At 41.0% G+C, this 27,569-nt stretch overlaps 1 protein-coding gene across 1 annotated transcript in view; it reads left to right on the plus strand.

Annotated features, from left to right (window-relative positions):
- Positions 1-3,964: 3,964 nt before the first annotated feature.
- The window catches only part of rabl6a (RAB, member RAS oncogene family-like 6a), a 49,855-nt gene continuing 26,250 nt past the window's right edge, over positions 3,965-27,569 (plus strand). The window contains exons 1-10 of the mRNA XM_084324732.1: positions 3,965-4,084; positions 5,335-5,769; positions 13,055-13,189; positions 13,607-13,654; positions 16,044-16,096; positions 17,365-17,456; positions 18,448-18,588; positions 19,817-19,922; positions 23,614-23,717; positions 24,455-24,837. Coding sequence (XP_084180858.1) covers positions 5,640-5,769; positions 13,055-13,189; positions 13,607-13,654; positions 16,044-16,096; positions 17,365-17,456; positions 18,448-18,588; positions 19,817-19,922; positions 23,614-23,717; positions 24,455-24,837 — 1,192 coding nt within the window. The 5' untranslated portion in view covers positions 3,965-4,084; positions 5,335-5,639. The remainder of the gene's footprint in view (positions 4,085-5,334; positions 5,770-13,054; positions 13,190-13,606; positions 13,655-16,043; positions 16,097-17,364; positions 17,457-18,447; positions 18,589-19,816; positions 19,923-23,613; positions 23,718-24,454; positions 24,838-27,569) is intronic.

Consider the following 27,569-nt stretch of genomic DNA (forward strand, 5'->3'; position numbering starts at 1 on the left):
TGAGGTTGATAAAGATGAAGAGCCAGATGAGGTTGATAAAGATGAAGAGCCAGATGAGGTTGATAAAGACGAAGAGCCAGATCAGGTTGATAAAGATGAAGAGCCAGATGAGGTTGATAAAGACGAAGAGCCAGATGAGGTTGATAAAGATGAAGAGCCAGATGAGGTCGATAAAGATGAAGAGCCAGATGAGGTCGATAAAGATGAAGAGCCAGATGAGGTCGATAAAGACAATGGGCCAGATGAGGTCGATAAAGACAATGGGCCAGATGAGGTCGATAAAGACAAAGGGCCAGATGAGGTCGATAAAGACAATGGGCGAGATGAGGTCGATAAAGACAAAGGGCCAGATGAGGTTGATAAAGATGAAGAGCCAGATGAGGTCGATAAAGATGAAGAGCCAGATGAGGTCGATAAAGATGAAGAGCCAGATGAGGTCGATAAAGATGAAGAGCCAGATGAGGTCGATAAAGACAAAGGGCCAGATGAGGTTGATAAAGATGAAGAGCCAGATGAGGTCGATAAAGATGAAGAGCCAGATGAGGTCGATAAAGATGAAGAGCCAGATGAGGTCGATAAAGACAAAGGGCCAGATGAGGTCGATAAAGACAAAGGGCCAGATGAGGTCGATAAAGACAAAGGGCCAGATGAGGTCGATAAAGACAAAGGGCCAGATGAGGTCGATAAAGATGAAGAGCCAGATGAGGTTGATAAAGACAAAGGGCCAGATGAGGTCGATAAAGACAAAGGGCCAGATGAGGTCGATAAAGATGAAGAGCCAGATGAGGTCGATAAAGACAAAGGGCCAGCTGAGGTCGATAAAGATAAAGGGCCAGATGAGGTCGATAAAGATGAAGAGCCAGATGAGGTTGATAAAGATGAAGAGCCAGATGAGGTTGATAAAGATGAAGAGCCAGATGAGGTTGATAAAGATGAAGAGCCAGATGAGGTTGATAAAGATGAAGAGCCAGATGAGGTCGATAAAGACAAAGGGCCAGCTGAGGTCGATAAAGACAAAGGGCCAGATGAGGTCGGTAAAGACAAAGGGCCAGATGAGGTCGATAAAGACAAAGGGCCAGATGAGGTTGATAAAGATGAAGAGCCAGATGAGGTTGATAAAGATGAAGAGCCAGATGAGGTCGATAAAGACAAAGGGCCAGCTGAGGTCGATAAAGACAAAGGGCCAGATGAGGTCGGTAAAGACAAAGGGCCAGCTGAGGTCGGTAAAGACAAAGGGCCAGCTGAGGTCGATAAAGACAAAGGGCCAGCTGAGATCGATAAAGACAAAGGGCCAGCTGAAGTGCACCATTGTCCTCTATGGGCCAAAACCAACACGTACTGTAGGGATCTGAGGTTTTTAATCGGAGCAAACATGGAAGAATGACACAGATGAACAGACAGGAATAGGTGGTAATTCAGTCATGCACTTGACTGATACGGTTCTCAGAGGAACACTGGTCTACTTTGACCGGTATTTCACCATCAGTCTTCTGGATGCTCTTCAGAAAAGGGGCCTGCCTGCTACAGAAACAATTTAGAATAATCTAATTTTACGTTTTCTTTTCTTCTTTGTCACACACCCTTTTGGCCAGTGAAAAGAGAATGTGAATGTGGATGCAATTTTCATAATTCCAAAAGATTCATTTTTTGTATCCACTTTTTCTCCCATTTTCTATTTTTTCTCCCATCCCAATTTTGTATCATCCAATTCAACCCTCCCCTGTCACGAACGCTGTTTCTTGCCTCCCACAAGCCGGCTGCAATGTGGACTAAGTCATACATAGCACAAGTCCCCTCCGGTACTTGAGGTAACAGCAGTCACATCTTTTCACCTGCGCTGCGCGATCTTTCAGCGTCAGGGGTCTGCGCTTTGGAGGGGCGCCGCCCCCATCGCTTCCTGATTCTACTGCGCAGGCGCACCAACCGACCTGTAGGAGTCGCTGTCCACAACGCCCGATCCCCACCCATCAGTTTCCCACCCCCTAATACGGCCAATGTGTAGTAGTACGGACGACCAGCTAAACTGAAAGCAATGTGGAGCGCTGGGCATTCCAAAAGATTCTTATGCGTCTTATTGTTTTATGATCAATGAAGTCCAGTTGTGCACTACAGTGCACGTTTTGTAAAATATTAATAGAGTTACGTTTAAAAAGGTAAATCTTTGAAATGTCTTCTTTACCACCCAAACACTTATCCCCCCAAAAATACAAATGACAACACTTTTTCCCTGGGTCTCAAGATGATATACTCTATACATGCAGTATAATGCAAGTATGTACAGACAGATGTGTGTGTGTATATATATATATTAGTGCTGTCAACAGATTAAATTTTTTTTACTAATTAATCTCACAATTTTCTGTAATTAATCTAGATTAAAAATAGCATTTTTCTACATAAAACAGAAGCTTGTAACAGATATTTACTTGAGTAAAATCATGGAATTAATGTAAAATCAACACAAAGAAAGTATATTTATATTCAAATACTATTTTAATAGCTTTCTTTGAATACAGTTTCTCTCCTGTGAAATACAAATGTTCAACAAAACCATCAACATTGACTCAGCTAGACCGCTTTCTTATATAACCGCAGCGCTAAGATTGAAGATTTTTCACTCCATAGATTAATCTAGATGAATTTATTTTAATGCTTTAAATAATTTAAATTAATCTCCAAAGTTAAAGCATTAATTTTGACAGCCCTAATATATATATATATAATATACACACACTGACACACATCTGTCTGTACATACTTGCATATAACCCTTTTTACATATCTGTAGATACTATATCTACATCTTTATACCTGTATCACTGTACATATAATATTAATTTTAATAGTAACATATTAATGCTACAACTCTGTACATACATCTGATTAGCGCTATCACTCAGTACTGTACTCATTTAGATATTTTATGCCCAGTTTAATCACCTGTACATTGTACATTGCACTTTAATGTTACATGTGCACTCTGGTTGGATGACACATTTATTTTCGTTGTACTGTACTGTACTTGTGCTGTGTATAATGACAATACATTTGAATCTAATCAAATATAATCGCCATAACCCATTTTGTCCACCGGGGGCGCTGCGTCTGCTGTGATGTGAGGGTTTCCCTGCAGGAATCACCTTCTGTCGAGATAAAGCTGGGAACGAGGTTAGTCTCTTCTCCTCTTCACGCTTTGCACTAGTCGCCGTATGGTTCCAATAGGGGATATCTGCAGAGCCGCATGCCCAACGTCTGGGCGCGTGTAACTGTTCCGCAACAGTAAGTGACTTTCGGGGTAGGCCTGATTGGCCCCGACAGGCACGTGACGCGCAACTTTCTTTGCCGCGCGGCACAGAGCAGCGGTCCTGCGATCCTGCGGTCCGTTGTTGGTGAGTTCGAATCCCATCAAATCTTTTTTTTTTAACGTGATTTTTTTTTTAACGTGTATTCTTTCGCCGGTTAAGGTTAGGCATGGTTAAGGTTAAGGTTAAGGTTAGGCATTGTTTCGGAGTTGGTTAAGGTTAGAACGGTTAAGTTTAGGCGCTGTTAAGGAGCTGGTTAAGGTTAGAGTTTGTCTTAGAGAATGGCAATATTCTTTCTATGGTTAAGGTTAGGCATGGTTAAGGTTAAGGTTAAGGTTAGGCATTGTTTCGGAGTTGGTTAAGGTTAGAACGGTTAAGTTTAGGCGCTGTTAAGGAGCTGGTTAAGGTTAGAGTTTGTGTTAGAGAATGGCAATAGACAGCCTATTTCCGCGCGACAGCTCTCAGCAGCCTCGTTGCGCGTCCTGAGTTTGCCGCGTCACGTGCCTGTCGGGGCCAATCAGGCCTACCCCGGAAGTCACTTACTGTTGCGGAACAGGTACACGCCGTCTGGGCGGGGCAAACCTAGTACAAGCCCCGAAGCCCCGCCCAGACGTTGGGCTTGCGGCTCTGCAGATATCCCCTATTGGTATGGTCCGGATGATGTGGGCTTGTCGCTATGAGCGGGTAGCAAGGAACTGGCTGTCCTGCTTCGGGAAGAAAGGATGCACTTCAAATATCTCACCTTGTAGGCTACGTGTCAGTCATGATGAGGTAACTGCCAGGTAACGTTACGTTTCATACGTCGAAAATGAAAAGACTGCTATTGTGTTTATAGAAGCTACAGTAACGTTAGCTAGTGAGCGTATGCTAGGGTGGCTAACGTTAATGCAATGGACGTGGGCTGTAGTCACTTGACACGTAAACACAAACACACTGACAGCAGACTCTGCAGAGACAGTACTAGTAATGCTACTGTAGGCGCTATTATCCATTGCATTAATAATAGTTATGCCTCTGCACCAATGATGAACGTCAGTCAATGAATTCAATTAGCAGACTTATCCTAGGTTTTACACTGACATTGTTTAATCATTTCTATGTAACGTTATGGTGCTCGTTTGGTTGATTGATTGATTGATTGAAAACGTCAGATTGCAGAATGGGTACAGCACAGCACAGCTCAATACATACAATTGTTAAGGGGATGCAGACCAGGGAAAGACTTTCGTCTTGTTTACAACTTTACATCAGGGTCCCCCATTTTCAATTCATCATAACATATATGACACACACGACATACAGATAGACAGTACTGCTACATCTATACATTTATGACATACCAGATTTGCAAATACAGTAGTACTGTTTGTGATACAAAAAGAGTCCAGAAAAGAGAGTATATACATGGTTATCTTGGCTAGCTGGTTCCACCCGCTCTGCGTGAGAAGGACTTCGTCTGAATGTGTTTAATCTATATACTTAATGTTATGAGTTGCCATTGGGACAATCAGACTCCCAATCAATCAATTTAACCCTTGAGACAAAAAAACGTGATAGCTATCTCACCCTAAAGTACTCAACCTCTGTACCTGGCTAGTGGCTACGCCCACTTTAGATAATTTCAACCATCTTTAGATAATTAGATAGGTTTGAAAACACTGCTCGTCTCAACTGGAATCAGAATATCGGTCTTCATCTGAAAATTGAGAGATAGCCTATATCATGATGAATAATTATATTGTCGGGCGACAGAGGCTCAGGAGGTAAAGCAATCGTCTGGTAATCAGAAGGTTCCTGGTTCTATTCCGGCTCCTGCCATGCAGTGTATTGAAGTGTCCTTGAGCAAGACGCTTAACCCCTAACTGCACCCGATGAGCAGGGTGGCACCTTGTATGGTTGCCTGTGAGTGAATGGGTGAATTAAGTTGCAAAGTGCTTTGGATGAAAGCACTATACTGTATACATGCAGTCAATTTACCATTGTGTCACGATTAAACCTATATACACAGTATATATATTTTTTTCTTTTGCAGACATTACGACTACCTGTAGATACCTACAGTAGGGATCATGATCAAAAGAGAGAGCACCAGTCCACACCCAGCACTGTTTCGTAGGTCCTCTCTGGAATGACATCTTTTAAAAGTCGCCTCATTTGTCAAGAAGACCAACTTGGGAGAACGTCCACCCTGTGAACCATGGCCACTGCTTCGCTGTCAATCTGACAGACTACTGGACAATCCATGACTCAGCGTGACCTCTCGACGACGCCAATATACTCTGTGACGACACCTGAGGACAAGTTGTTATTGAAACCTCAGTAAGGGGGCCTTCCGACATGTTTTCGGCCCTGAAGAAGCTGGTGGGCTCGGAGCCTGGCCAGTTGAGGGACAAGAACATCCCGGCCGGCCTGCAGTCCATGAACCAGAGTCTACAGAGGAGGTTTGCCAAGGGAGTGCAATACAATAGTAAGTCACTCTGCTGTTTTCTTGCTTCAGTACAGCTTCTGCTGTTTAGCATAGGGCTGTCCACCACTAAAGACATTAGTGGTGGACAAACATAGTTGTCAAGTCTAGTTTGGGGCGACAGTGGCTTGGTAGGTAATGCAGTCGACTCGTCTGGCAATCTGGAGGTTCCCGGTTCGATTCCCGCTCCTCCCGGGCAGCGTGTCGATGTGTCCTTGAGCAAGACACTTAACCCCAAATTGCTCCCGATGAGCAGGTTGGCACTTGCATGGTTTGCCCGCCGCCGTCGGTGTGAATGTGTGATTGAATGGGTAAAATGTGAGGAACAAATTGTAAAGCGCTTTGGATAAAAGCGCTATATAAATGCAGAAAAAATACATATTTTGTGACAATTAAAATACTTTTTGGAACAGTGGTGTTAGTTTGGAGCCTTAAGAGGGTAGGTCCTCACCAGGCTGTCTTTGAGTGTGAATGAATGAATTAAACTTTATTTAACAGATTGCAGAATGGGTACAATACAGTACGGCTCAAATTTACACACAATTGTTAAGGGGATGCAGACCAGAGAAAGCCGTTTGTCTTGTTTACATCAGGGTCCCCCATTTTCAATTCATAGTGATTCATACTAGTGTCGATGCCCTATTCTGAAAAACAAAAGCTGGAGACTCAGGAAATACTGAACAAAGGGTGGAATCACTGAGTAAGACGTGTGATAATGTGTCTGATATCATATTTCAGATTTATTTTCAGCCAAACCGGCGCTACACATGGTCTAAGCTGGACGGTCACTGTATTCAAGCTATTCTCAACTGTAGTCGGCACAACTTGAGCAAAACTGAAGAAGTAGTTGATGAAATGGTCACGGTGTCAGCAGGTCACTAGAGGTCCGTCTGCTCTCCCTCTCTGTCATGTGATGCAGCCGAGCTCGTGAGACGCAGCATACATTCTTGGTGGGTCTTATGTCCAATTACCACATGTTCTCTCACAACATAACGGTAGGATTCAGGTTAAACATCTGTGAAATGCCCCTAATCTAATCTAATCTATAAATTGTTCTCTTCAGATTAGTAGTCTGCATTCGCTTTCTTCTTAGCTGAAAAGTGTTGCCTTTATTAACTGACAAGACAGACTTACAGTATGTGGCCTTAATTTAACCCTTTCACTACCACACTACAAAGGGTTAACCCTTTCACTACCACACTACAAAGGGTTAACACTTTCACTACCACACTACCACACTACTTTAAATTAGAATTAATAATAATAATAAATCAAATTTATATAGCGCCTTTCATAGAACCCAAGGTCGCTTTACAATCAGGACAAAAAATAGGGCAAGGAAAGTAGGGGGGGGGAGGGGGAAGAGGGGATGAGGGAAAGTAGGGGATAATGGACCTAATTTAATCTAAAACTAACTGATGGGGAAAGCCTTGGTGAAGAGGTGTGTTTTTAGAGCGGATTTGAATTAGAATAACAGGAACAGTGTATTGCACTACAAAAGCTAACTAGCATGTCCCATATGCTCTGTAAATAACTATGTACAGATACCGAGATGTCACTCCATGTTACCTGTTACTGCACAATGTTGTTTTAAATTTTTTGATTCTATTATATGTTGTACCACTGTATTGCACATCGTTGCGGGCAAGACCACCCGCATTTCATTGTATACCTGTATGCCGTGACAATTAAAACTCTTGACTTGACTTGACCCCGAAGGTAGTGAAATGGTTAACCTTCTGTAGCGTGGTAGTGGGAAGGGTTAAGGGCAATTAGCTAAACTCTGTTGCTCTTCATTGGATTGGTCCAAAGTGTCAACTACCTGATTCTGCATGAATTGAAAGAGTTAAAATTCGCAGGCCCATTTCCATTAAACAAATGTTATTCAGCCCTTTCTATCTTCTTGCATGCACCTGTGACTTTTGGCTTGGCTACAACTTGGCTTGGTTACTGTCTGTTTGCGTACTCTCTCATTCGGTATTTGCATTCCACCAGATATCGTTAACTTGCAGAGATATCCCACGGTGCGTTCTGTCGCTCCAGTCTGGGACTGGGTTTGATGAAAAATTGATGACAGATAACCTGATCGTCTACCTACAGACTGACCTATTTTGTAGGCTGTACACAGTAGTTAGACTTGTTTGCGGTGTCTCACATTTCAAAAACAAAACCGACCTTGTGTGTAACAGATGTAGCCTAAGCCGACAGTGAACCACTGAATGAACGAGACCTCGCAGTCATTCCTTTCATTTGTCTTTTCTATTTTAATTGCCCCTGGGAAGGGTGCTTCACACTCCCACTGTTAATATTACACAGTACACACACATTCACTTCTGGGATCTGCCCACGTACAACCACGTTATTCTTCATTGGCCGCTTAGCGCCTCCACTGGAGTATCCTTGGCTCCAGTGGAGTGCCTTGCTCAAGGGTACCTCGGTTATTGTTGTTGAACGAGTTGTTGGAAGAGCGTTACTCCTTCACCTTTCCCTGCCGGTTTGGGGACTCAAACCAGTGACCTTCCAGGTCACAAGCTCACATCAGGGCAGAGAGCTGTCACTTTCCCCCCATATATCAGGTTTAAATGGTTTGAACGAATCCACAATTTAAAGAGCTTTTTGTCATTAGAATCCTCTATTACAGATGACGGACATCATTTTATTTAATGGTTGACCGATATGGGGTTTTCAATGGCCGATGCCGATATTTAGAGAGCAGGGTGGCTGATATAATGCCAATACTGATATAAGATAAGATAAGATAAGATATTCCTTTATTGATCCCCTTGGGGAAATTCAGGCAGCATGGGGGAGGGGGGAGGGGAGGTACAGGTAGTAAAAAGCAGTGTAAACAATATAACAAATCAATATAATTAACATAACATAATTAACCCTTTTACTGCCACACTACAGAAGGTTAACCATTTACTGAAAGGGTTAACCGGCTGTTGTGTGGCAGTGAAAGGGTTAACTTTCTGTGTATTGTCGCAGTGAAAAGGTTAACCGCTTGGTAGTGCGGCAGTGAAAGGGTTAACTCTGGACCAGGGTTAGAAATAAACTTTTTTTTTTTTTCAGGGCTTTTTTTGCCCCCTTAATTGATTTTCGGGGGCTTTTTTTGGATTTCGGGGGCACTGAACTTTTATGATGAAAAAGGTTATTAAACATCCTTATCATTTAAAAAATACAACTCAATTAATGACCATTTTGTGGCTGCGGCTGTCCTGGTGGTGCAAAGCGCTGTATTTCTTTAGTCTTTGTCCCGCCGACAAAAACATCCACGCAAACTGCTCATTGCACACTACCAGCCAGGCAGATTTTTTACCAGCCAAAAATTCTAAAACGAATTTGTGTCTCATATATATAAAAAATGTCAGTACATTTCAGGTAGATAAGGTATTACGTTCAAGTAGATAAAGAATACACACTTAAATAAGAGGCCAGAGTAACATTTTAAGCAAATTATTTTAATATATTGATTGATGATTGATTAATCAATACAAGTCAATCTTAACACATTGTGCGCCATAAACGGCGTACGTCGTTATTGCCCGCCATGCGTTGAACGCCAACAACGGCGTAAATCGTTTTTGGGATCAATATTTCATTTTTTCGACATGGCATTCATAATTCATCCAGCCTCCCTCCGGACTGCAGCAGCACCCTGTCTGAGATTGCAACGCCTCAATACCGCCGCCTGGTGGATGGTCGGGCGAGTTACACTCACGTCAAACCGGAAGTGGCGATCAGTGCATCGAGGAAATCCCTCCGGCAGTCCTATCTTGTTACGTGGGTCCAGACAAACACTCGAGTGCATTTGGATCGCTTTCGAAACGCAATAATCAATATGATTTTGGCGTTTATTGCGCCATAGAAACCGGAAATGGATCTAGGAGATCGACGTCAAATAATTGGGATCTTTTTCCTCCAGTCTCATCGGCGAATGGTAAGAGGACACTAACGTTATTTTCAGCCCGATTGTACATTTCTTTGTTTGCAATCAGTCTGATCAATATATCAACCCATACTAAATAAAGCCGTTACTGACGATCAAGGAATTATAAACGAAACCCCCCCCCCCCCTTTCCTTCACGCATGATGAAGCATAATGTATACCGATCATATCCATTTGAATTTTTTAATATAGCGTGTATAGGAAAGAAACCCCAATCGATAATCTATCATATGCGTCAGGGCCTATAACTAGCGTTTTTGGAATTACAGCAGAAAAGCTTAAAAACATACTTATATTCTCGAAGGTATTAACACAACAATGTATGAATGAAAAAATATAACGTTCCCACATCCGGAACGATAGATAATCGATGTTGAATGGGCCATAGTAATGTCAATATAGCTATAATATTTAAAAAGTTATAGCCCTGCAAAGAAGGTAAACATCTCCATAGGGTTACAGTGCTGGCAGACTGGGTATAATGATGGGCACAATGCCCGGCGCTAGGCCTGCCGCGATAAGCAATAAATCGATTAATTGCCGCCATAATTAAAATGAATGCAATGATTTTGACGGGCGCGATTAATTGCTATTTGCGCGTTTGTTTTAATGAGGCGGAACCAGTGCCCCTTGTCAGACACTGTCCGTGTTGGGAGGCGGGCCGCTGGCTTTACTACAGAGCACAGCACAGGAGCTCCGTGGGGCTAACGTTACCCCTCATTGTGTCTATTCTACTAGCATTAACGTTACTCATACAAACAATCAATAGCGAGTTATATTGATCACGCTATGTACGATAGCCATGCTAAAACGCTAGCACAACATTAGCACCTAACCTAACAACAAGCCTTAACAAGTCAGCGATCTTTTTGCGAGACTAAACTCTCCGCTCGGTGGCAAATTGTGTTGATGTCGGTTTTGTTTAATCAATAAATGAGGCAGAATACACAGTGACTGTATCCTTTGTTTATTGCACTTGTGCCTGCTGCAAACATAATGATTATGAAATCCTATGCGAGACATTAAAGATGGCGGCTTTCTGTTTTCGTTCAGACTCCCTCAGACTCTCCAACGAGTGACGCGTCTCTATTCTGACCAATCAGTGGTCTGCAGTGTTTCACGTGACTTTTCTGGTACCACTTCTACTCGCTTGGAACCACGACAGAGCAGGGACTAAAAAAGTACCCAAAAAGTACCTGATAATCACAACAATACTTCCGGTCCGGTCGGTGGGCTTCAAAATAAAAGTCTAAAACACCGGAAAAGACGGAGCGGTGGGCTTCAAAATAAAAGTTTTGGGAAATAAATTTATCCAAAAAAAAATTCTCTAACCGGTCGCAATAATATCGCTTATCGCGATATTTTCGGGGGCAATTAATCGCCCAGCAAAATGTGTTATCGTGGCAGGCCTACCCGGCGCCCAATGTGTTAAGCTTAAATTGTAACCTAACCTAATCATCAGACTCCTCACTCTAGCCTCTTTGCAGGATTTAACAGAACATAATAAAATGTGAAGGTTTTGTAAACCTAACTTAAACCTCCTCAATCATGTCCTCATCAGAGTCCACAATCTCATTGATTTACTACCGATGACTGTCAAGTCAAGTCAAGTCAAGAGTTTTATTTGTCACGCCGTCACGGGCCTCACGGCATACAAGTATACAATGAAATGCGGGTGGTCTTGCCCGCAACGATGTGCAATACAGTAGTACAACATAATGGAATCCAATAAAACAACATTGTGCAATAAACAGGTAACATAGTGGGGCATCTCGGTATTTGTACATAAGTTATTTACAGAGCATGGAGGACATGCTAGGTCCTTTGGTAGTTATGTTAATGTGGGCGCGTTTGCGTTATACGACAGAGTGTACAGGCCACCGTACTCGCGGTCAAGGGGCAGGTACGGGAGGGTCGAGAGAGATACACCTGTGTGATGTTGCTACGGAGTTAAGCTAATAAAGGATACTCGCAACCACAGCAGAGGACTCACATATTTGTACTGTGAAGTAACACGACAATGACAAACGTGTTGTTTCTGTTTTTGTTTTTGACATACTCGCGGCACACGGAACAAGTTAACAACTCACCACTGTCTAAAGCCCCTGTATCATACTGTAGCCTAGCCAGTCTCTTGAAACTATCTTCAAACTTCCACTTCTCTGGAAACTTTCTTTTGTCAGGTGGGTCCAGCTCATCCTTTTCGTCTGAGAAAGCGGCGGTGGGTTTTCATTTTAGCAGCCGGCTTACTCCTTCCATATGGTTCCACATATTTATAACCCATTAACGTTATTAAGCTAACGTTGGCTAATTGGGCGTAACGTTACAGTGCAAGCAGTGTAAACAAGGAGAGATTGATGCGCGAGGAGAGATTGAGGGCTGCAAAAAAGGCGACTGTCCTTTATTTTACATTACTATTTTGTTCAAATCTGCCCGCCATTGGCGCTTTGCGGGTGCTTATTTTGTTCCCTGTATAATATATATATATATATATATATATATATATATATATATATATATATATATATAATTGGTAAACTGTCAGGGGCTTTTTTGCCCCCCCTTAACACTTTGAGTGCCAGCAGGGGGCGCACGATTTAGCGCTTGAGTGCCAACGCTCTATTCAATGAGAGGGCGAGCACATTTGCGAACGCATAAATTATATCTTAAATTATGGCTGTGTCTAATACGCCCGTCGATATATTATTTATTATTATTATTATTATTATTATTATTATTATTATTATTATTATTATTATTATTATTATTATTATTATTATTATTATTATTATTATTATTATTATTATTTGATTTCATTGTGTTTTTAGCCCTAGTTGCACTTTTGTTGCAACCCCAGTTATCCCATTAGTTCCCCCAAACTTACTGTCGGTCTGTTATGTTAAGCTAAGAAGTCTGCTAAGAGCCCGGAAAAGGAGCCGCGCCCACAGGAAGCAGAGATGGAGGGTGTGACAGAAATAATTGTTAGATTAGTCGACTAATCGAAAAAATAATCGATAGATTAGTCGACTACCAAAATAATCATTAGTTGCAGCCCTAGACTCCATATATCTTTTCGGCTTCGCATCTGATAAAATACAACAATTTCATAATGACAAATGAGACACAATTTTCTTATTTTTTATTTTTTTATTATTATCTTCGATCGCAAAAAAAGTTACAGCCCTAGTTCATATCTCTTACCTTTAGGCGACTGCAGCACCCAACAGGTTTTGCAAACAAGTATGCTGTAAACGCAGCTAGTGTTGAATCTAGCTAAGAATCTGTGCAATAACTAAGATGATCATGTACCGTCCTCCCCTCTCGTTTCTCTCCTCGCAGTGAAGATTGTCATTCGTGGAGATCGGAACACAGGGAAGAGCGCCCTGTGGCATCGTCTCCAAGGGAAGAAGTTCCTCGAGGAATACATCCCCACGCAGGAGATCCAGGCCACCAGCATCCACTGGAACTACAAAAGTAAACACTGGGGTTCTTACTGGGCATGGGATTCTTGCATTGGCATATGGGTGGGAATCACCAGAGGCCCCACTATACGTTATTATCACAATACTAGAGTCACGATATAGCATTATTGCGATATATTGCAATTTTCTTTTTACCTTTTTTCAACTGCAAATTATGTCCCCAAGGGAAACCTTTGTTAATATCTGCAATGATATATATATATATCTGTTTTATCTAATACGATAATGTCGAGCTTAAAAAAAAAGATTTATAATATATATTTTTTTATATCGATTTTACAATTTCACAGGAATTCTACTCAAATTAATTCAGGGGATTCATTTCCAACATATTTACAAATGGGTCACTGTGCAGGAATTCAGCAGAATGTATTTACACACTGTTAAACATACTCTTTCCCTCTTGCAGCGACGGATGATATCGTCAAGGTGGAGGTTTGGGATGTGGTGGACAAAGGTGAGCCTTGATAGTTTCTGTTATATCTCTGTCTGTCTCTTATGTTTTATCTGCCCTCTCCAACAGCCTTGCAGGAGGGATTGTTGCACTCATTTGAAATTTTTGGGGCAGTTGTCATATTTTCCCTTGAGGCAAAAATCAAGGACTGATTTTCAGGACTCGTGACTCGACTTGCACTTGAGCACTGATGACTCGACTTGGACTCGAGCATTGACTTGTATTCGGACTCGGAAGGTGCAGACAAGGACTCTGACTTGTTAATGGATAAATACAGTTATTTATAAAAAAATCTTTTTGTAATAGGCCCTAATCATTTGGCATAAGGTGACTCTGACTTGGACTCGGACTTGAACACTGGGGACTCGAGACTCGACTCAGACTCGAGATTTAGTGACTCGACTACAACACTGCCTTGAGGATTTTGAAATGTGAGAGCGCAGAGCGGTAGGCGTGCCCGATAATAGTCACTACTGTTTTTTCAATACATTTATTAAATGGGAGTTCCACCAAATTTTAAGAGGCCATATTATGCTCTTTGTGTTTCCCCCTTACCTTGTGTTGTATAGCTGGAGGTGCATGTAGAACGTCTGCAGAGTTACAAAATCCAAAGTCCACGTCAAAGGACTCTCCTACAGAAATCACTGTTTCTTGAACTGCTTGAAATGCCTTGTTTTTAGTCCAGCCTTTTCTTCCGTTAATTTCTATGTACATTTGTAACACAACCGTCTACTCTTGGCATATATGATGATATTGATGTTATTATTGAAAGAAAGTCTGGTCTCCTGACTCATGTGTCTGTTTGTCATGATGAGCGCTGGTAAACTCTTTTCTTTCTCTTTTTCCACCTAAATGGTTTACTAAAATATGTTTCCGACAACATTTTAAGATAAGATATTCCTTTATTGATCCCTTTGGGGAAATGCAGGCATTATAGCAGCATGGGGGAGGGGAGGTACAGCTATGGGCAGGGTAATAGAAGAAAGATTAATATAGACAATACAATTAAATCAGAATATGAGAAAATTAAACAGACAAGGGTGCAGATACATTACAATAAATATAGGCAATACAAATATACATATCATAAAAGGCTAAACAATCTGGTGATGTCATAGGATTGTATTTTTCTTCTTAAAATTCCGTATTCAAAACTCATAAGAAAAAAAAATAAAATCTAAATCCAAACTTCCATGTTTGTCTGAATATCAACCAGAAAGTAGATAGATAAGTAGCTAGAACCAGAGTGAACCTGGGAATACATTTATTTATATATTTTATTTCCCCACCTCGGTTTTCATCTACTGACACGTCCATCTATGTGTGTTCTTCCGCTGTTCTTCTCATGCTCCTAAAGGCCACAAGGAGCCTCTCCCCGAGGCCTTAGGTGAGAGTTGGCCTTAGCTTGTGGTGTTGCTTTATTCTAGTTAAACTTTATGCTACCCGTCCTCCTGTCTTGTGTGCTGTGATCTCTCACTGACTGAGAAATCACTAATCAACACCCAGGCTGGTGTGCCATATCATGGACGATTGGCGGCTAGAGTAGCACTTGCCCACCAAACATGTTCCTTCATGTTTGCAAGAGGTCATCATGAAGCGTTTGGAGTGAAAGGTGTTTATTCTTCTTTCTTTATTATATGCGATTTAAGATGATTTTTTTTCTTTTTTGGGGGCTGGGCAATATATCAATATTATCATTTATCTTCTATCAGTGTGATCACATCTCTTTGATATTGTGAATTTTGGTAAACAATTTTGTTATCTACGGTAAATGAATTATGAAAAGCAAATATTAAATATAAGTCACATTTCTCACAAAATTATTTCTGAAATATTTGAGAATGTTATTGGAATTTTTTTTTCAGTTTGACGTTGTATCCCATGTGCCATTCCTAAGGACATGGATTGGATTATCTAGCATGCGATTTTCCATAGCTGATGAAATATGAATATATATTGCTCAGCCCTTGTTTTTTAGTGTGTGTGTTTATTTGTTTGGAACAATTGATCCTACTATTCTGGGTTTACCTTCTTGCTACATGTGGTAGTTCAGGTAAGTCAGTCACATGGTTTGAGAGAGTGGGTTGTACTGCCTGACATGACATGATCTACAGTTGTCAACAGTTTTCACGTGTGTTGTTTCAGAGTTAATTTGTTGTCAGATGAACCAACAAAATGAAGTTGGATGGGGTATGGGTTTTTAAGATAAGATATTCTGATATTTTTAACTGTTAATAAACAAATACATTAAGTGTCATAACCCGTTTTCTTTTTAAAAATAGCCCTCTACTTTTGTGACATGCTTCCCTGGTGTAAAGCCATGCTAATTGGCTTTTGTTAATTGCTTTTCTGCCTCACTAATTGTAATTTCTCCTGTTGCCAACCACTGCAGGGAAAGGTAAAAAGCGAGGAGAAAATCTGAAACTGGAAAATGAACCCCAGGAGGTAAACGGTCACATTGTTGTTTATTTAATTTTCTTTATGAATTTTTTTTTATCATAATGGTTTTTCCAAATGACCTTCACTTTCTCAGAGCACAGTTGTTTGCAGTCACCTAAAGAGTTCTAAGCAAGCGTTGCTGTAATCTCATTATGTCTTACATCTTTTATTGTTAAATAACTACAACATTTTACTGGCCACTGATGTTTATTTATTTTCTTTATTATACATTTTGTATTGGCACAGCCCCCCCCTTCCCAAAAAAAACTAAAACAAATTGCAGTCGTTATTTGAGATAGGGGGAGATAGCAGGTCAGCAGTAGATGCCACATACAGTAGAAGTGGTACATCATCTGAAAGTTGAAGATTAATTTGAGATGCAGCTCAGCACTCTGTGTCAAGTATGTATAGTCAATAGTCATACATCTGTAATAAACATTGTGTTTTGGTTAGGCACCTATTACAATTTTGAAAGTTTTGTGTATAAGGTCTTAGAACATTATGATTGAAGTGTATGGTGGCCATTACCATGCTCAGTTATGTCTCATAAGTTATTGCAGCAACGTTTGGGACACCAAGACCTTGAGGAACACCTCAGACATTTTTATTAAATGATTTAAAAAGATTTCTGTAAGAATTGCATTTTTCTGTGATTGAATGGCGAGGAAATGAATAAAGCTAGTGGTCACAATAGGTAATTTTATACAGCGAGGTCCAGTTTCAAAAGAGCTCTCTTCCCTGCTTCTACTACTGTAGGTCTCACCACAATGACATGGCTGCTGTGGGGACTAACGTCCCAGTTTCAAAAGAGCTCTCTTCCCTGCTTCTACTACTGTAGGTCTCACCACAATGACATGGCTGCTGTGGGGACTAACGTCGTCAGACATGAATACAGCTGGGCTCAGATCCCTGTTCAGGGACCCCAGTATGCAGAAATAATCAAATACAGCATTTTTAGAATAGGCGAAAACAACACTGTCTGTACTGCATGCAAAGAACTGCATGGTTCTTGCCCAAATCTGCATGGGATTAGCATAAAGTGGGCACGTCTGTAAATGGGAGACTCGTGGCTGCCCATAGAACCCATTTTCATTCAGATATATTGGTCAAGGGCCCCAAACTTTAGCCTAACTTTTGAAAAACAAACGTACTACAGTTGGCTGGTCTCAAAGGCTTAAAGGATACCATCCAAGTATTTTTGGTTAAATTAGAGCTCACTAGTTTGAAGTGTTCACTTCAGACGTGAATATCGCTGCTCATTTGTGTATTTTCAGACTGATACAGAGATTGCTCTGGACGCTGAATTCCTCGACGTGTACAAGAACTGCAACGGTGTCATCATGATGTTCGACATCACCAAACAGTGGTGAGTTATTCCTGTGCCTGTTTTTGGGTAACATTGAATGAATGAATGAAAAAGATTTTTATTTTCGAACAAGTATAAAAACAAAAATATATCTGTTCATTTGACATATACAAAAGATAATAAAAAAAACTGTATATACTGTATGGTATATCTTCTGTTTTTATTCATACCAAATCCATCCCAAATCATCCTCTCGTCTTCTGTCAGGTTTCACCTTCATTCTCTTTTATTTCTCCTGGTGCTCATGTGTAATAGGACTCTGAACACAGGACAGGGTTAGCGTCGGGTTACAAGTGCGTCAGAGAGAGACAGTCTCAGTTGTACCATAAAAGTACCCAGAGCCAGGTCTATGGAAGTAGCTGGGAGACTGTTCATGTACATTTGAAGAACCGTAACTTGATAGCCTGGTTTTAAACTGCTCCTTGTTATAATGATATATTTCGTCCCCGCAGTAAGCATCTACACAATGGTTGTAAGAGTTCAGTTAGATGGTTTACATTTCTGTTGGAACAGTTCAAAAATGTATAATGTAAATGTTAATTAATCTATTGCACATTTCGGCTGTCATGGAAAACTGCTAAGAAATCGATATTACATACCGGTATTTGGAATCACCGGTGGCCATATCTAAACTCTCAATTACTGTCAAACTAAATTAATTTGTGCAAAACTGTTTAAAGCCTTGGGATATGTGTGAGATTATGTGCAAAATAAATCGGCATTGTTTTTCGGTTGTGGAAAAGGGCACCCTGATCATCCTGAATTGAAGCATTGCTCTTCCTCATGTGCAACTCAATTCTCCACTTCATCCATGGACCTTCCTCTGCATTTTGTATTGCTGACCATATTCACATGGTGGGCCATTTTGCTCTCATGTCATGCTCAGGTTGGGTTCCTTAGTTTCCACCCTGCTCAACCAATGACCATAAGAGCGAAATGGCCCTCCCATGTGAATATGTTCAATTGTGGACTTTTGCTGTCTCTTTTGCAGGACCTTCAACTATATCGTGAGGGAGTTGCCCAAGGTGCCCACTCATGTGCCCGTCTGTGTGCTTGGCAACCAGAGGGATATGGGTGAACACCGCGTCATTCTGCCCGATGACATCCGAGAGTTCATCAACAGTCTGAACAGGTAGTGATAGTTTGAACTTTGATGTAATGATACGACATTCGAATAGTGACCAAAGTCAACTCCAAATTTACATCAAGTAGGGTTGCACGAAACACAATACTAAGGTAATAAGGTATTGAGATACCCAGCTGTTAAAAAAGGTCAATTTTATTATTATCAATACTTTTAGAATAATAGCCTGATCCCGTATTTTCTATGAGTTGCGTGACCAGAGCAGTGTTTGTGTGAACGCGCAAACTTTGCATAGTGGGCAACAGTGTCTGCTGAACACACACCAAAGCATTTTCCACATTGTCCGTTCGGGATTCTGCCTAAAGCCACGACTCGATAGTGTGAGCATTTCACTCGCAAATCTTAAAGATTATATCAAGCTGACAGTTCGATGACCTAAACTAACGTTAACTGCTAATGTCAGCCAAGCTGGTCGCAAAACAGTTAATCCTGGAGCCGCTCAGCAGAGTCTCTGGGTGAAGATAAGTTTTGTTTTCCAAGTGAAGAATGGGAGGGGCTGAGCCTTCTTTCTTTCTTTCTTTCTTTCTTTCTTTCTTTCTTTCTTTCTTTCTTTCTTTCTTTCTTTCTTTCTTTCTTTCTTTCTTTCTTTCTTTCTTTCTTTCTTTCTTTCTTTCTTTCTTTCTTTCTTTCTTTCTTTCTTTCTTTCTTTCTTTCTTTCTTTCTTTCTTTCTTTCTTTATTTTACTATTACACAAGACACTACTGATACAGATAGATCAGTGCACATACTGTGTAGATAATCACTCTGGATATCAATATAGTTACTGTCTCTCTGATAGGGTATACATGAATATTTTCAGGTTTTCATTTACAGTCACACACTCAGCTGGGGGATACAAACCAGTTTGACTTGTTCCCCCCAGTGATGGGCTTTATAGCTGCATCGTTACCATGGATACCCTAGTATTAACCCTTTCACTGCCACACGACAGAAGGTTAAACCTTTACTATCACACAACCGACGGTCGCCGTAGTGGAAGTGAAAGGGTTAACCGGCTGTCCTGTGGCAGTGAAAGGGTTAACCTTCTGTGTATTGTCGCAGTGAAAGGGTTAACCGTTTGGTAGTGCGGCGGTGAAAGGGTTAAATATGAAATATAAAATAACAGCGTACAAATATGAAAACAACACAAATATGTACACCTTACAACTATTAATTAAAAGTAAAATTATTGTCAAAATATAATTGTATATTATAAGATTTCGCTTCTGTTCCGCAGACCTCCAGGTTCCTCTTACATCCACTATGCAGAGTCTTCCATGAAGAACGGCTTTGGCCTGAAATACCTCCACCGCTTCATCAACATCCCCTTCCTGCAACTACAGGTCAGAATCAAACTAAGAAACAAATGAAGGCTATGTTCACACTGCAGGCAGAAGTGGCCCAAATCAGATTTTCTTTTGCTCATAGACTCAGATCAGGGTTTTTTCACAACAGTGTGAACAGCACAAATCACATGGAATCTGATCTTTTCAATTCTGATTTGGGGCACTTTCATATGTTGTCCTAAATCAGAAACTGGTCTGATTTTTTTATTTAGCTGGCCTCCACTGCATTCAACTTCAAAATTAAACCATAAACTGTGACTCCAGTGTCCTCCATGTTTATGTCCGTCTTCGTTATTGTTCATTTGCGCATGCTGGTCAGTGTTCAGGAGAAGTGACCAGTTCACACTGGAATCTGATTTTAAAAATAATGTGAAGAGCCAAACAAAGAAATTGGATCTGAGTAATATTTGAGCACTAAGGCTTGCAGTGTGAACGTAGCCAAAAACAGCGTTATTATAATACTGCCTCTTTTTATATGCAACAACAAAGCATTCATCATTGAGCTTATCACCTTGTGATTTTAGTACTGATAGGATGTATTTGTATATGGGTTAGGGATGGGCAAAACTCACAAAATTAGTCGATTGTCATTGGGAACTATTCGAATACTAATCGAAAATCGCTAACAGCTAAATATTTGCGAGTCGCAGCAGGCTAACGTTATTTCCAGGAACAAAATCATTAATTCCAAATCATTCATTACATCGTTGATGCTTGAAATGTCTGAGCTTCCACATTAACGTATGGTTTTGCGTTTACTTAATAGCAAACGTGAGATAATCCATCAAGCGAGCTAGCTGGCTGCTGTCACTGCTAACAGCTAACGCTAGCGGACCAAGCTGGCATATTTCCGGGAACAAAATAATTAATTCTGAAAGTTACATCACTGATGCTTGAAATGTGTGAACTTAGTGAAACAACATGGCAAACGTACAAAACATTGCTACCATGTAACATCTCTTCTTTTCTGTTCTCCCAGCTGTAACAGACTGTTTATGCTACCTGGCTAGCTAGCGAGCGGTAACCAGCATGCCGTTCAGCTGTGTAACAGTTAATAAGGTCCCCTCTCAATGAACTACAAAGTGTAGTTGCCAGTAAAAACAAGGGGAAATCTTTTTTTTATTTTTTATGTTTTGACAAAACGATATTCGCATAAACTATTGAATGTTTCATAATTGTATGGCTATTTTAATATTCAAATAGCTACAGTATAGGTAGCTACTATAGGTTATATTTCAGAAGGTTGGGAGTGGTTTTTGTCGATGCAGGTAAGCTAATTGTTAGCTCATCACAGGGCTGCTGACCACCCGGTAAGACACGCTAACGGACTAGAGAGAAATAATACATTGTGGAGGTTAACATCCACATGCCTCAGTCTTAAGGGTGCAGCGATGTAACTTCACTCCAGTAAGATACCCGCGTGACCCTCTCTGACCCACGATTAAAAATGTACAGAGTCATTGTTCATTCAGTGGCTGTACATACAGTAATTCAAGCCTGGCAAGTTTCACAATAGGGTGCCAAACCCGTTTCCCTAACAGCACATTCCTTCTTGCGTACTGGTGTTTTCTTTCTTATTAATGTGTCTGAAACTGAACAGGAAGGTGAATGTGGTGTGTCTTTGGAATAGTTAGCTCGGCACATACTCTGGATGGATACTCGTGAACGTTTCAGCGCTAGACCCATCACTCCTCCTTTTCCTCTGGGGATCCATCCTACAGACTCCCATTAGTGGTTGCAAAAGTTCTGCACAGGATTTGTCAGCCATTTCGATTCATTTTGGACCAAATGTGACTAATCTGATGATAATAAACTACACTTCTTACTGTCTTTTACTATTATGTACTTTACCACTATCTATTATGTACTTTACCACTATCTACTATGTACTATGTTACTATCCTTACTACTACCTATCATGCTAATACGTCTATACTACTATGCACTCTTGAGTGTAACACTCAAGTTCGACCCTGTTTGACGAACAATACCACTTGTTTTGTAATTAGCTTTGGATAAATGTAAATAAAATGATGGCTTACATACAAATAGGAATGGGACCAGATAACTGGTTTCAAATGTTATCAAGTACTGTATATAGCTTTTCATCTTCCATGACAGTCTAAGCCCACTGTTCTCCCTGTTGCATTGGAAATGACGTATGTTGAAAGTCCCGGTTGTATCAGAAAAGGATGGTTTATTTGCATAAACAAAAGTTCTCGTACAGAATGAACTAATTGAAAGTCTTTAAAAGGAAAAGGTTAAGAAACAAAGAAAATATCCATCCGTCTGTCTCATTATTGTCGGCCATGCGCTCCATTTCCTGCTCTCTCTCTCCAGCAAGGGGGTTGCCCGCTCTCTACCATCTCTCGCTCTCTCTCTCGCTCTCTCTCTCATATATATATGGTGTTGAGTGAAACTTGGTTTAAAAGTGTTAATGACTTGGAGGTAGCTCTATTAGCTCTTTTGGATTATAGGGTAGGCAGAGTTGGCAGGGGTTGGTATTTATGTTAAATCTGTTTCTCTAACTATTTTGAATGCTGTCACCCTACCAAAATGTTTTGAATTTCTTGCACTGAAAGTTCAGTAGTGCTACTGTGCTATTAGCTAGTGCTAATCTAAAAATAGTTCTCATCTTAGGTGTCTTGTTCATTTGAAAGTTTGCGTTATAATCACCAACATCAGACCTAGTTTTTTATCATCGCCCCGTCAGTAGAGACACTCGGATTAACAAGACAAATTCACATGTGGACTAATTCTCATTAAAGACAAATCTTTAAAACCACATGTTTTAAACCACAGATGTACATTTTACACTGTACATCTGGAATGTCTTTCTAGTCACTCTGTTATAAGTCTGCATCAATCTGGTTTCAGAGCCAATCACGGCACTATTCCAGCCATTACATTAGATACAAATACTATTATCAACTCAACACTGCGCTGCTCTTTTTGTGAATCTGTCCAAAGCATTAGATACATTTCTTACAAAGGTTATGTAATATTGGTTTAGATTGAATGGCCTTGTCATTGATCCTGCTTTGTTTGCATTGCCGATCGACAGTGAACCATATTTTTTAAATTAACCCGTGTCATCATAGAGGTCAGATTTATTGTACAAAATATGGAATTTAAACAAATGTGTGCGAGCAAACAGGATCCTGTAATTTCTACTTTAATTTGCACAAATGTTACAAAATACTATTTAGGTTATCCACTTCACCGTTTGTGATAGATAATGTATGCATTAATGTGTATTGTGTACATGCTTATATGATGATGTTAGTTGGTTATTTAGAACCCACTTTAAGGTTACATTGATGATCTTGACACATTGAAGACACTTCTGAGAGTTTCTTTGGTGCTATTTCCTTGTCTTCAGTCTGATTACATTCTGACTTCCAACAAAACTCACTTCAAACAAACCAAGCTCCAGCGTTCACTTAGAAGTGGGCTGAGACCACCTCATACAGGGGGGCCAGGGTGCGATTGGTGCCGGTCCAAGCTGTTCTCGCCTCCTAGTAACTGATCTGACAGGGGTAAACCGTCTCGGCTGTGAAAGCGCTGTTCGAGCCATGCTCTAATCATTGTGATACACAGTTTAAAAAACACAATAGGTAGGAACTTGTTTATAGTAAAAGGTTGTTGACTGTATTACATTGAATTGACAGTACACTCCTGTTTGCAGAGGGAAACCCTTCTCAGACAGCTAGAGACAAACCAGCTGGACATAGATGCCACTCTGGAGGAGCTCAATATCCAACAGGAGACAGAAGACCAGAATTATGACATGTAAGCTTCTACACAAGGACAACAGTTAATTTAAAGGATAATTCATGTTGTTTGTTTGTTTATTATTTGTTTGTTTTTCCCAAGTGATTTTCAGATAGTTCTTTGACCTGAGAGTGTTCTAAGAACCAGGTGGAACTGGAATACGTGGTTTGGTTCTCGTCATTTTGTGTAATGACACAAACATCCGCTACATTTATTCTCCGCACGGCGTGTTTCATACAGTCATTCTTGGCTACATCATCTAAAATCATCCACAAAAACATGGTGTTTTATTATGCTAAATAAGGATAATTTAACCAAAAATTTTAAAGGAACATGTCAACATTTTGGGAAATTAGCTTACCATCTTCTCCAGAGAGAGACAAGAAGATGGATACCAGTTTCCTCTCTGTGTTCAGTAGAAAGCTATCTGGCTGCATGTGTTAGCCTAGCTTAGCACAATGAATGGAAGCGAACATGTCCGCTTCCATTCATTGTGCTAAGCTAGGCTAACATGTCATAACTCCCACCATGTCTATGTGTTGATTGCAAATAGAACCAAACCATGCATTTTGGGTTCCTCTGGTCGTTAGACTACTCACCGCACAAACAACCATCTGAAGATCACATGAAAAAAAAAAGGTTTTAAGTGAGACACAGGTACACACACATAGTGTATTATAGTTTGATAATAGTCTAAAAGCATTCACTGTCCTTTTGCTCCAAGTGTAATCCTACCTTATCCTATGGAATCCTAGTTTCTTGGAGATGAAGGAAGCCAGGGGGAAAGGCTTCAACTCTCCCAACGGGCAGAGCCCCTCATCGGGCTCCCAGTCGCCCATCGTTCCTCAGAGTGGCCCCTCCACGCCGGGGGCTGGCTCCAGTCCCCCCCAGCCCCCCCCATTCCCACCACAACCCCTCTCCACCCCAGCCACAGTCCAGGTGCCTACGCCAACCAACGCCCCGCTGCAGGCTGCAATGCCCCCCACCAGTCAGCCACCACCTTCCCAGCAGCAGCAGCAGCAGCAGCAAGAGGGAGGGTCTCAGTCGCCCAGCGTAGGCCAGGCCCCTGCGCCCCAGAAGAGGGGCTTCATCTCCAGGCTCTTTGGATCAACCCCTGAGACACCTGCGGTGAAACCTGGTGAGGAATTGTCTTTATTTAAAAAAGAAAAGAAAAAAAGGATCATTCTAGTTATTTACAACAGTGTTTTTTTACGATCTGGCATCATGCCAATCATGTCCTCCCCCAAATTGTCAATTGGACCAATTGAATCATTACCGTACTTTTCGGACTATAAGCCGCGGCTTTTCCCCCCCATTTTTCGGCCCTGCGGCTTATATAACGGTGCGGCTTATATGTGACTCGACGTGACCAAACCCGAAAATGTAAAAATCAAAATATTGCTTTTTTGACTGCATTGAAATGTTATTTATCTGTTCCTTTATTTGCTAAACTTAATACAACTTGTAAATGAGTTAATTCTTGTTATTTGTCCGACAGTATTGTGTCCCAATGCTAATTACATATGGTAATTAAACATTAAAACACCTGCGGCTTATAGTCCGGTATGTACACATCATTCAATTTAGGTGCTGCGGCTTATAGTCAGGTGCGGCTTATAGTGCGAAAAGTACGGTAGTTGTGTTCTTCTGGGCGCTGGAGTTGGCTGCACCTCTCCCCAGCTAATATTCAATAGGACAATGTTAGCGAAAACATCAAATATGCACTTTCAGAGTTAAATAACACCTATGTGGGTGCTTTTGAGGATATTTTTAGTTTTCTTGCATGCAGAAATAAGCGGGTATTGGTAAGAGGTTTTGGTATAGGTGTAGTATTATTGGGGTGATTTTGGAGGTGTTATTTCACCCTCGGATGCAATCTCTACATTCACGGTGCAGTCTATTAAAGGGATAGTCCAGACATTTGGACATTAAGTTGTATGAAATACTTGCAAAGCTATTATTATCCTGTGGTCTGTGTTCTGGCCGGGTTCCGAGGTGAACCGGGAAGCTTTAGACGGGCAGCAAACGGCAGAAACAGGGTCATGAAACCAAAAAGGGTTTAATCCACAAAGCAACATACAGGCCCGACGAGGCTATTACACCGGCAGACCGCACGCTCTACAGCAGGCCTCGTCAAGCAGTCATGGTGTACAGACATCAAGGTTTTAGCCGGTTTATCTTCATCAAATGTGGAATATCTGACCATTAGATGCATTTTCGAATTTGTAGTTGACACAACCATCCTAGGACTTATCGAGGGAAACAATGAATTGCACTACATGCAGCTGGTGGATGACACACTCGCCTAATGGGGAGGAAAACAACACTGGACCAAGAAGCTAACGGTGGATTTCAGGAAGAAAGCTCCCCTTCTGCAACCTCTGTGGATTAAAGGCATCAAGGTGGAACGTGTCTACAGCTTCAGGGTTCTGGGCCTCGGCCGCTGTCGAGAAGGCTATTTCATCAGGTCACTCAAGCAAGCTGGCCTCTTACCCAGGCCTCTTACCCAGGCCTACAGAAGTCTTGTGGAGAGCGTCCTCACCAGAGGTATCACCGTTTGGCTTGGAAACACCTAAGGCTGAGACGATATGCCATTTGGAAGAATCGATAAATCGGGACAAAATTATCGATAAATATAATTAATTTTATTATTATTGTTTGAATTATTATAATTTATTATTATTATTATTATTACGGCATCTTCCTGATAGCTACTGGCAGCGTGCTCAGCACGACTCGCTGTCGTGGGCCAACTACAGCATCGCGAAAACTACAGTGAGTGCACGTGACACACACACACACACACACTAACGTTAAATTATGTATTATATATATATATATATATATATTTTTTTTTTTAAACTTTGGACATTTCCCTGGCTCTTTTATACGTTTATCGCATTTATACTTGGTCAAGTTCGACCGACAGAAGCAGGCTGAAAGGGTTCAGATGGGGGGGAAGACACTCTGGGAAAGGCACGGCTGCAGTCCGGGATTCGAACTCGCTCAGCCCCAGATCCGTGACGAGCACGGTTGTCCACGGCGCTGAAATAGCACTCGCGGTACGTGGTGAGCTACTGGAGCTCCCCTATATATATTTTTTTTTAAGAAAAAAGTATTTGAAACTTTATTTTTTAATTATTATTATTATAAATTTTTTTACACATGCATTTTTTTTTATAAGTGACGCCACTTATCGATTTCACAGTTATCGATAAATCGATAAGTGGTCTCAGCCTTAGAAACACCACACTTAGGGAGAGGAAAGCCCTCCAGAGGACTATTAAGACCGCATAGACTCTAGAGGATAGGAGGAGGAGCCATAGAGGATCATAGGAACACCGCTCTCCTCCGTGGACACTCTGTTCACCCATGGCTACAGGAACAGACTGCAGGCTGTTCTCAAAGACACACATACCCTGTTTAGGTGGAGAAGCTCCAGACACCAGCTAAGACACGACAGACCTAAGAGCATCAGGACAAACAGGAAGCGCTTCCACAATAGTTTATTCCCAACAGCTACCGGACAACACCTTGCGAAAGATTAGATAGGAGTGAGATACCCTGCTGACCCCAATCATACCCCCCCCCTCCACACACACAAACATACACGCCCCTTCACACACGTCTATTATATATATTATATAATATATCTTTATTATTTATCATTATTGTTGAGTATCTTTTTCTGTACTTTTTTACTGTCTTTTATTGTATTTGTATTACTTGATTGGGAGACTGTACACTTGCCTTGTACACTGTCATATGGACTATAACGTATGACATATTATGTCATGCCAGGTAGGGTACAGAGTAGACCCTCACCTGCACCTTGTGTAAACTGTTTATATTTTTCTCATATTTCTATAT

Source organism: Notolepis coatsorum, assembly GCF_963971535.1.
Source record: "Notolepis coatsorum genome assembly, chromosome: 11".
Classification (NCBI taxonomy): Eukaryota; Metazoa; Chordata; class Actinopteri; order Aulopiformes; family Paralepididae; genus Notolepis; species Notolepis coatsorum.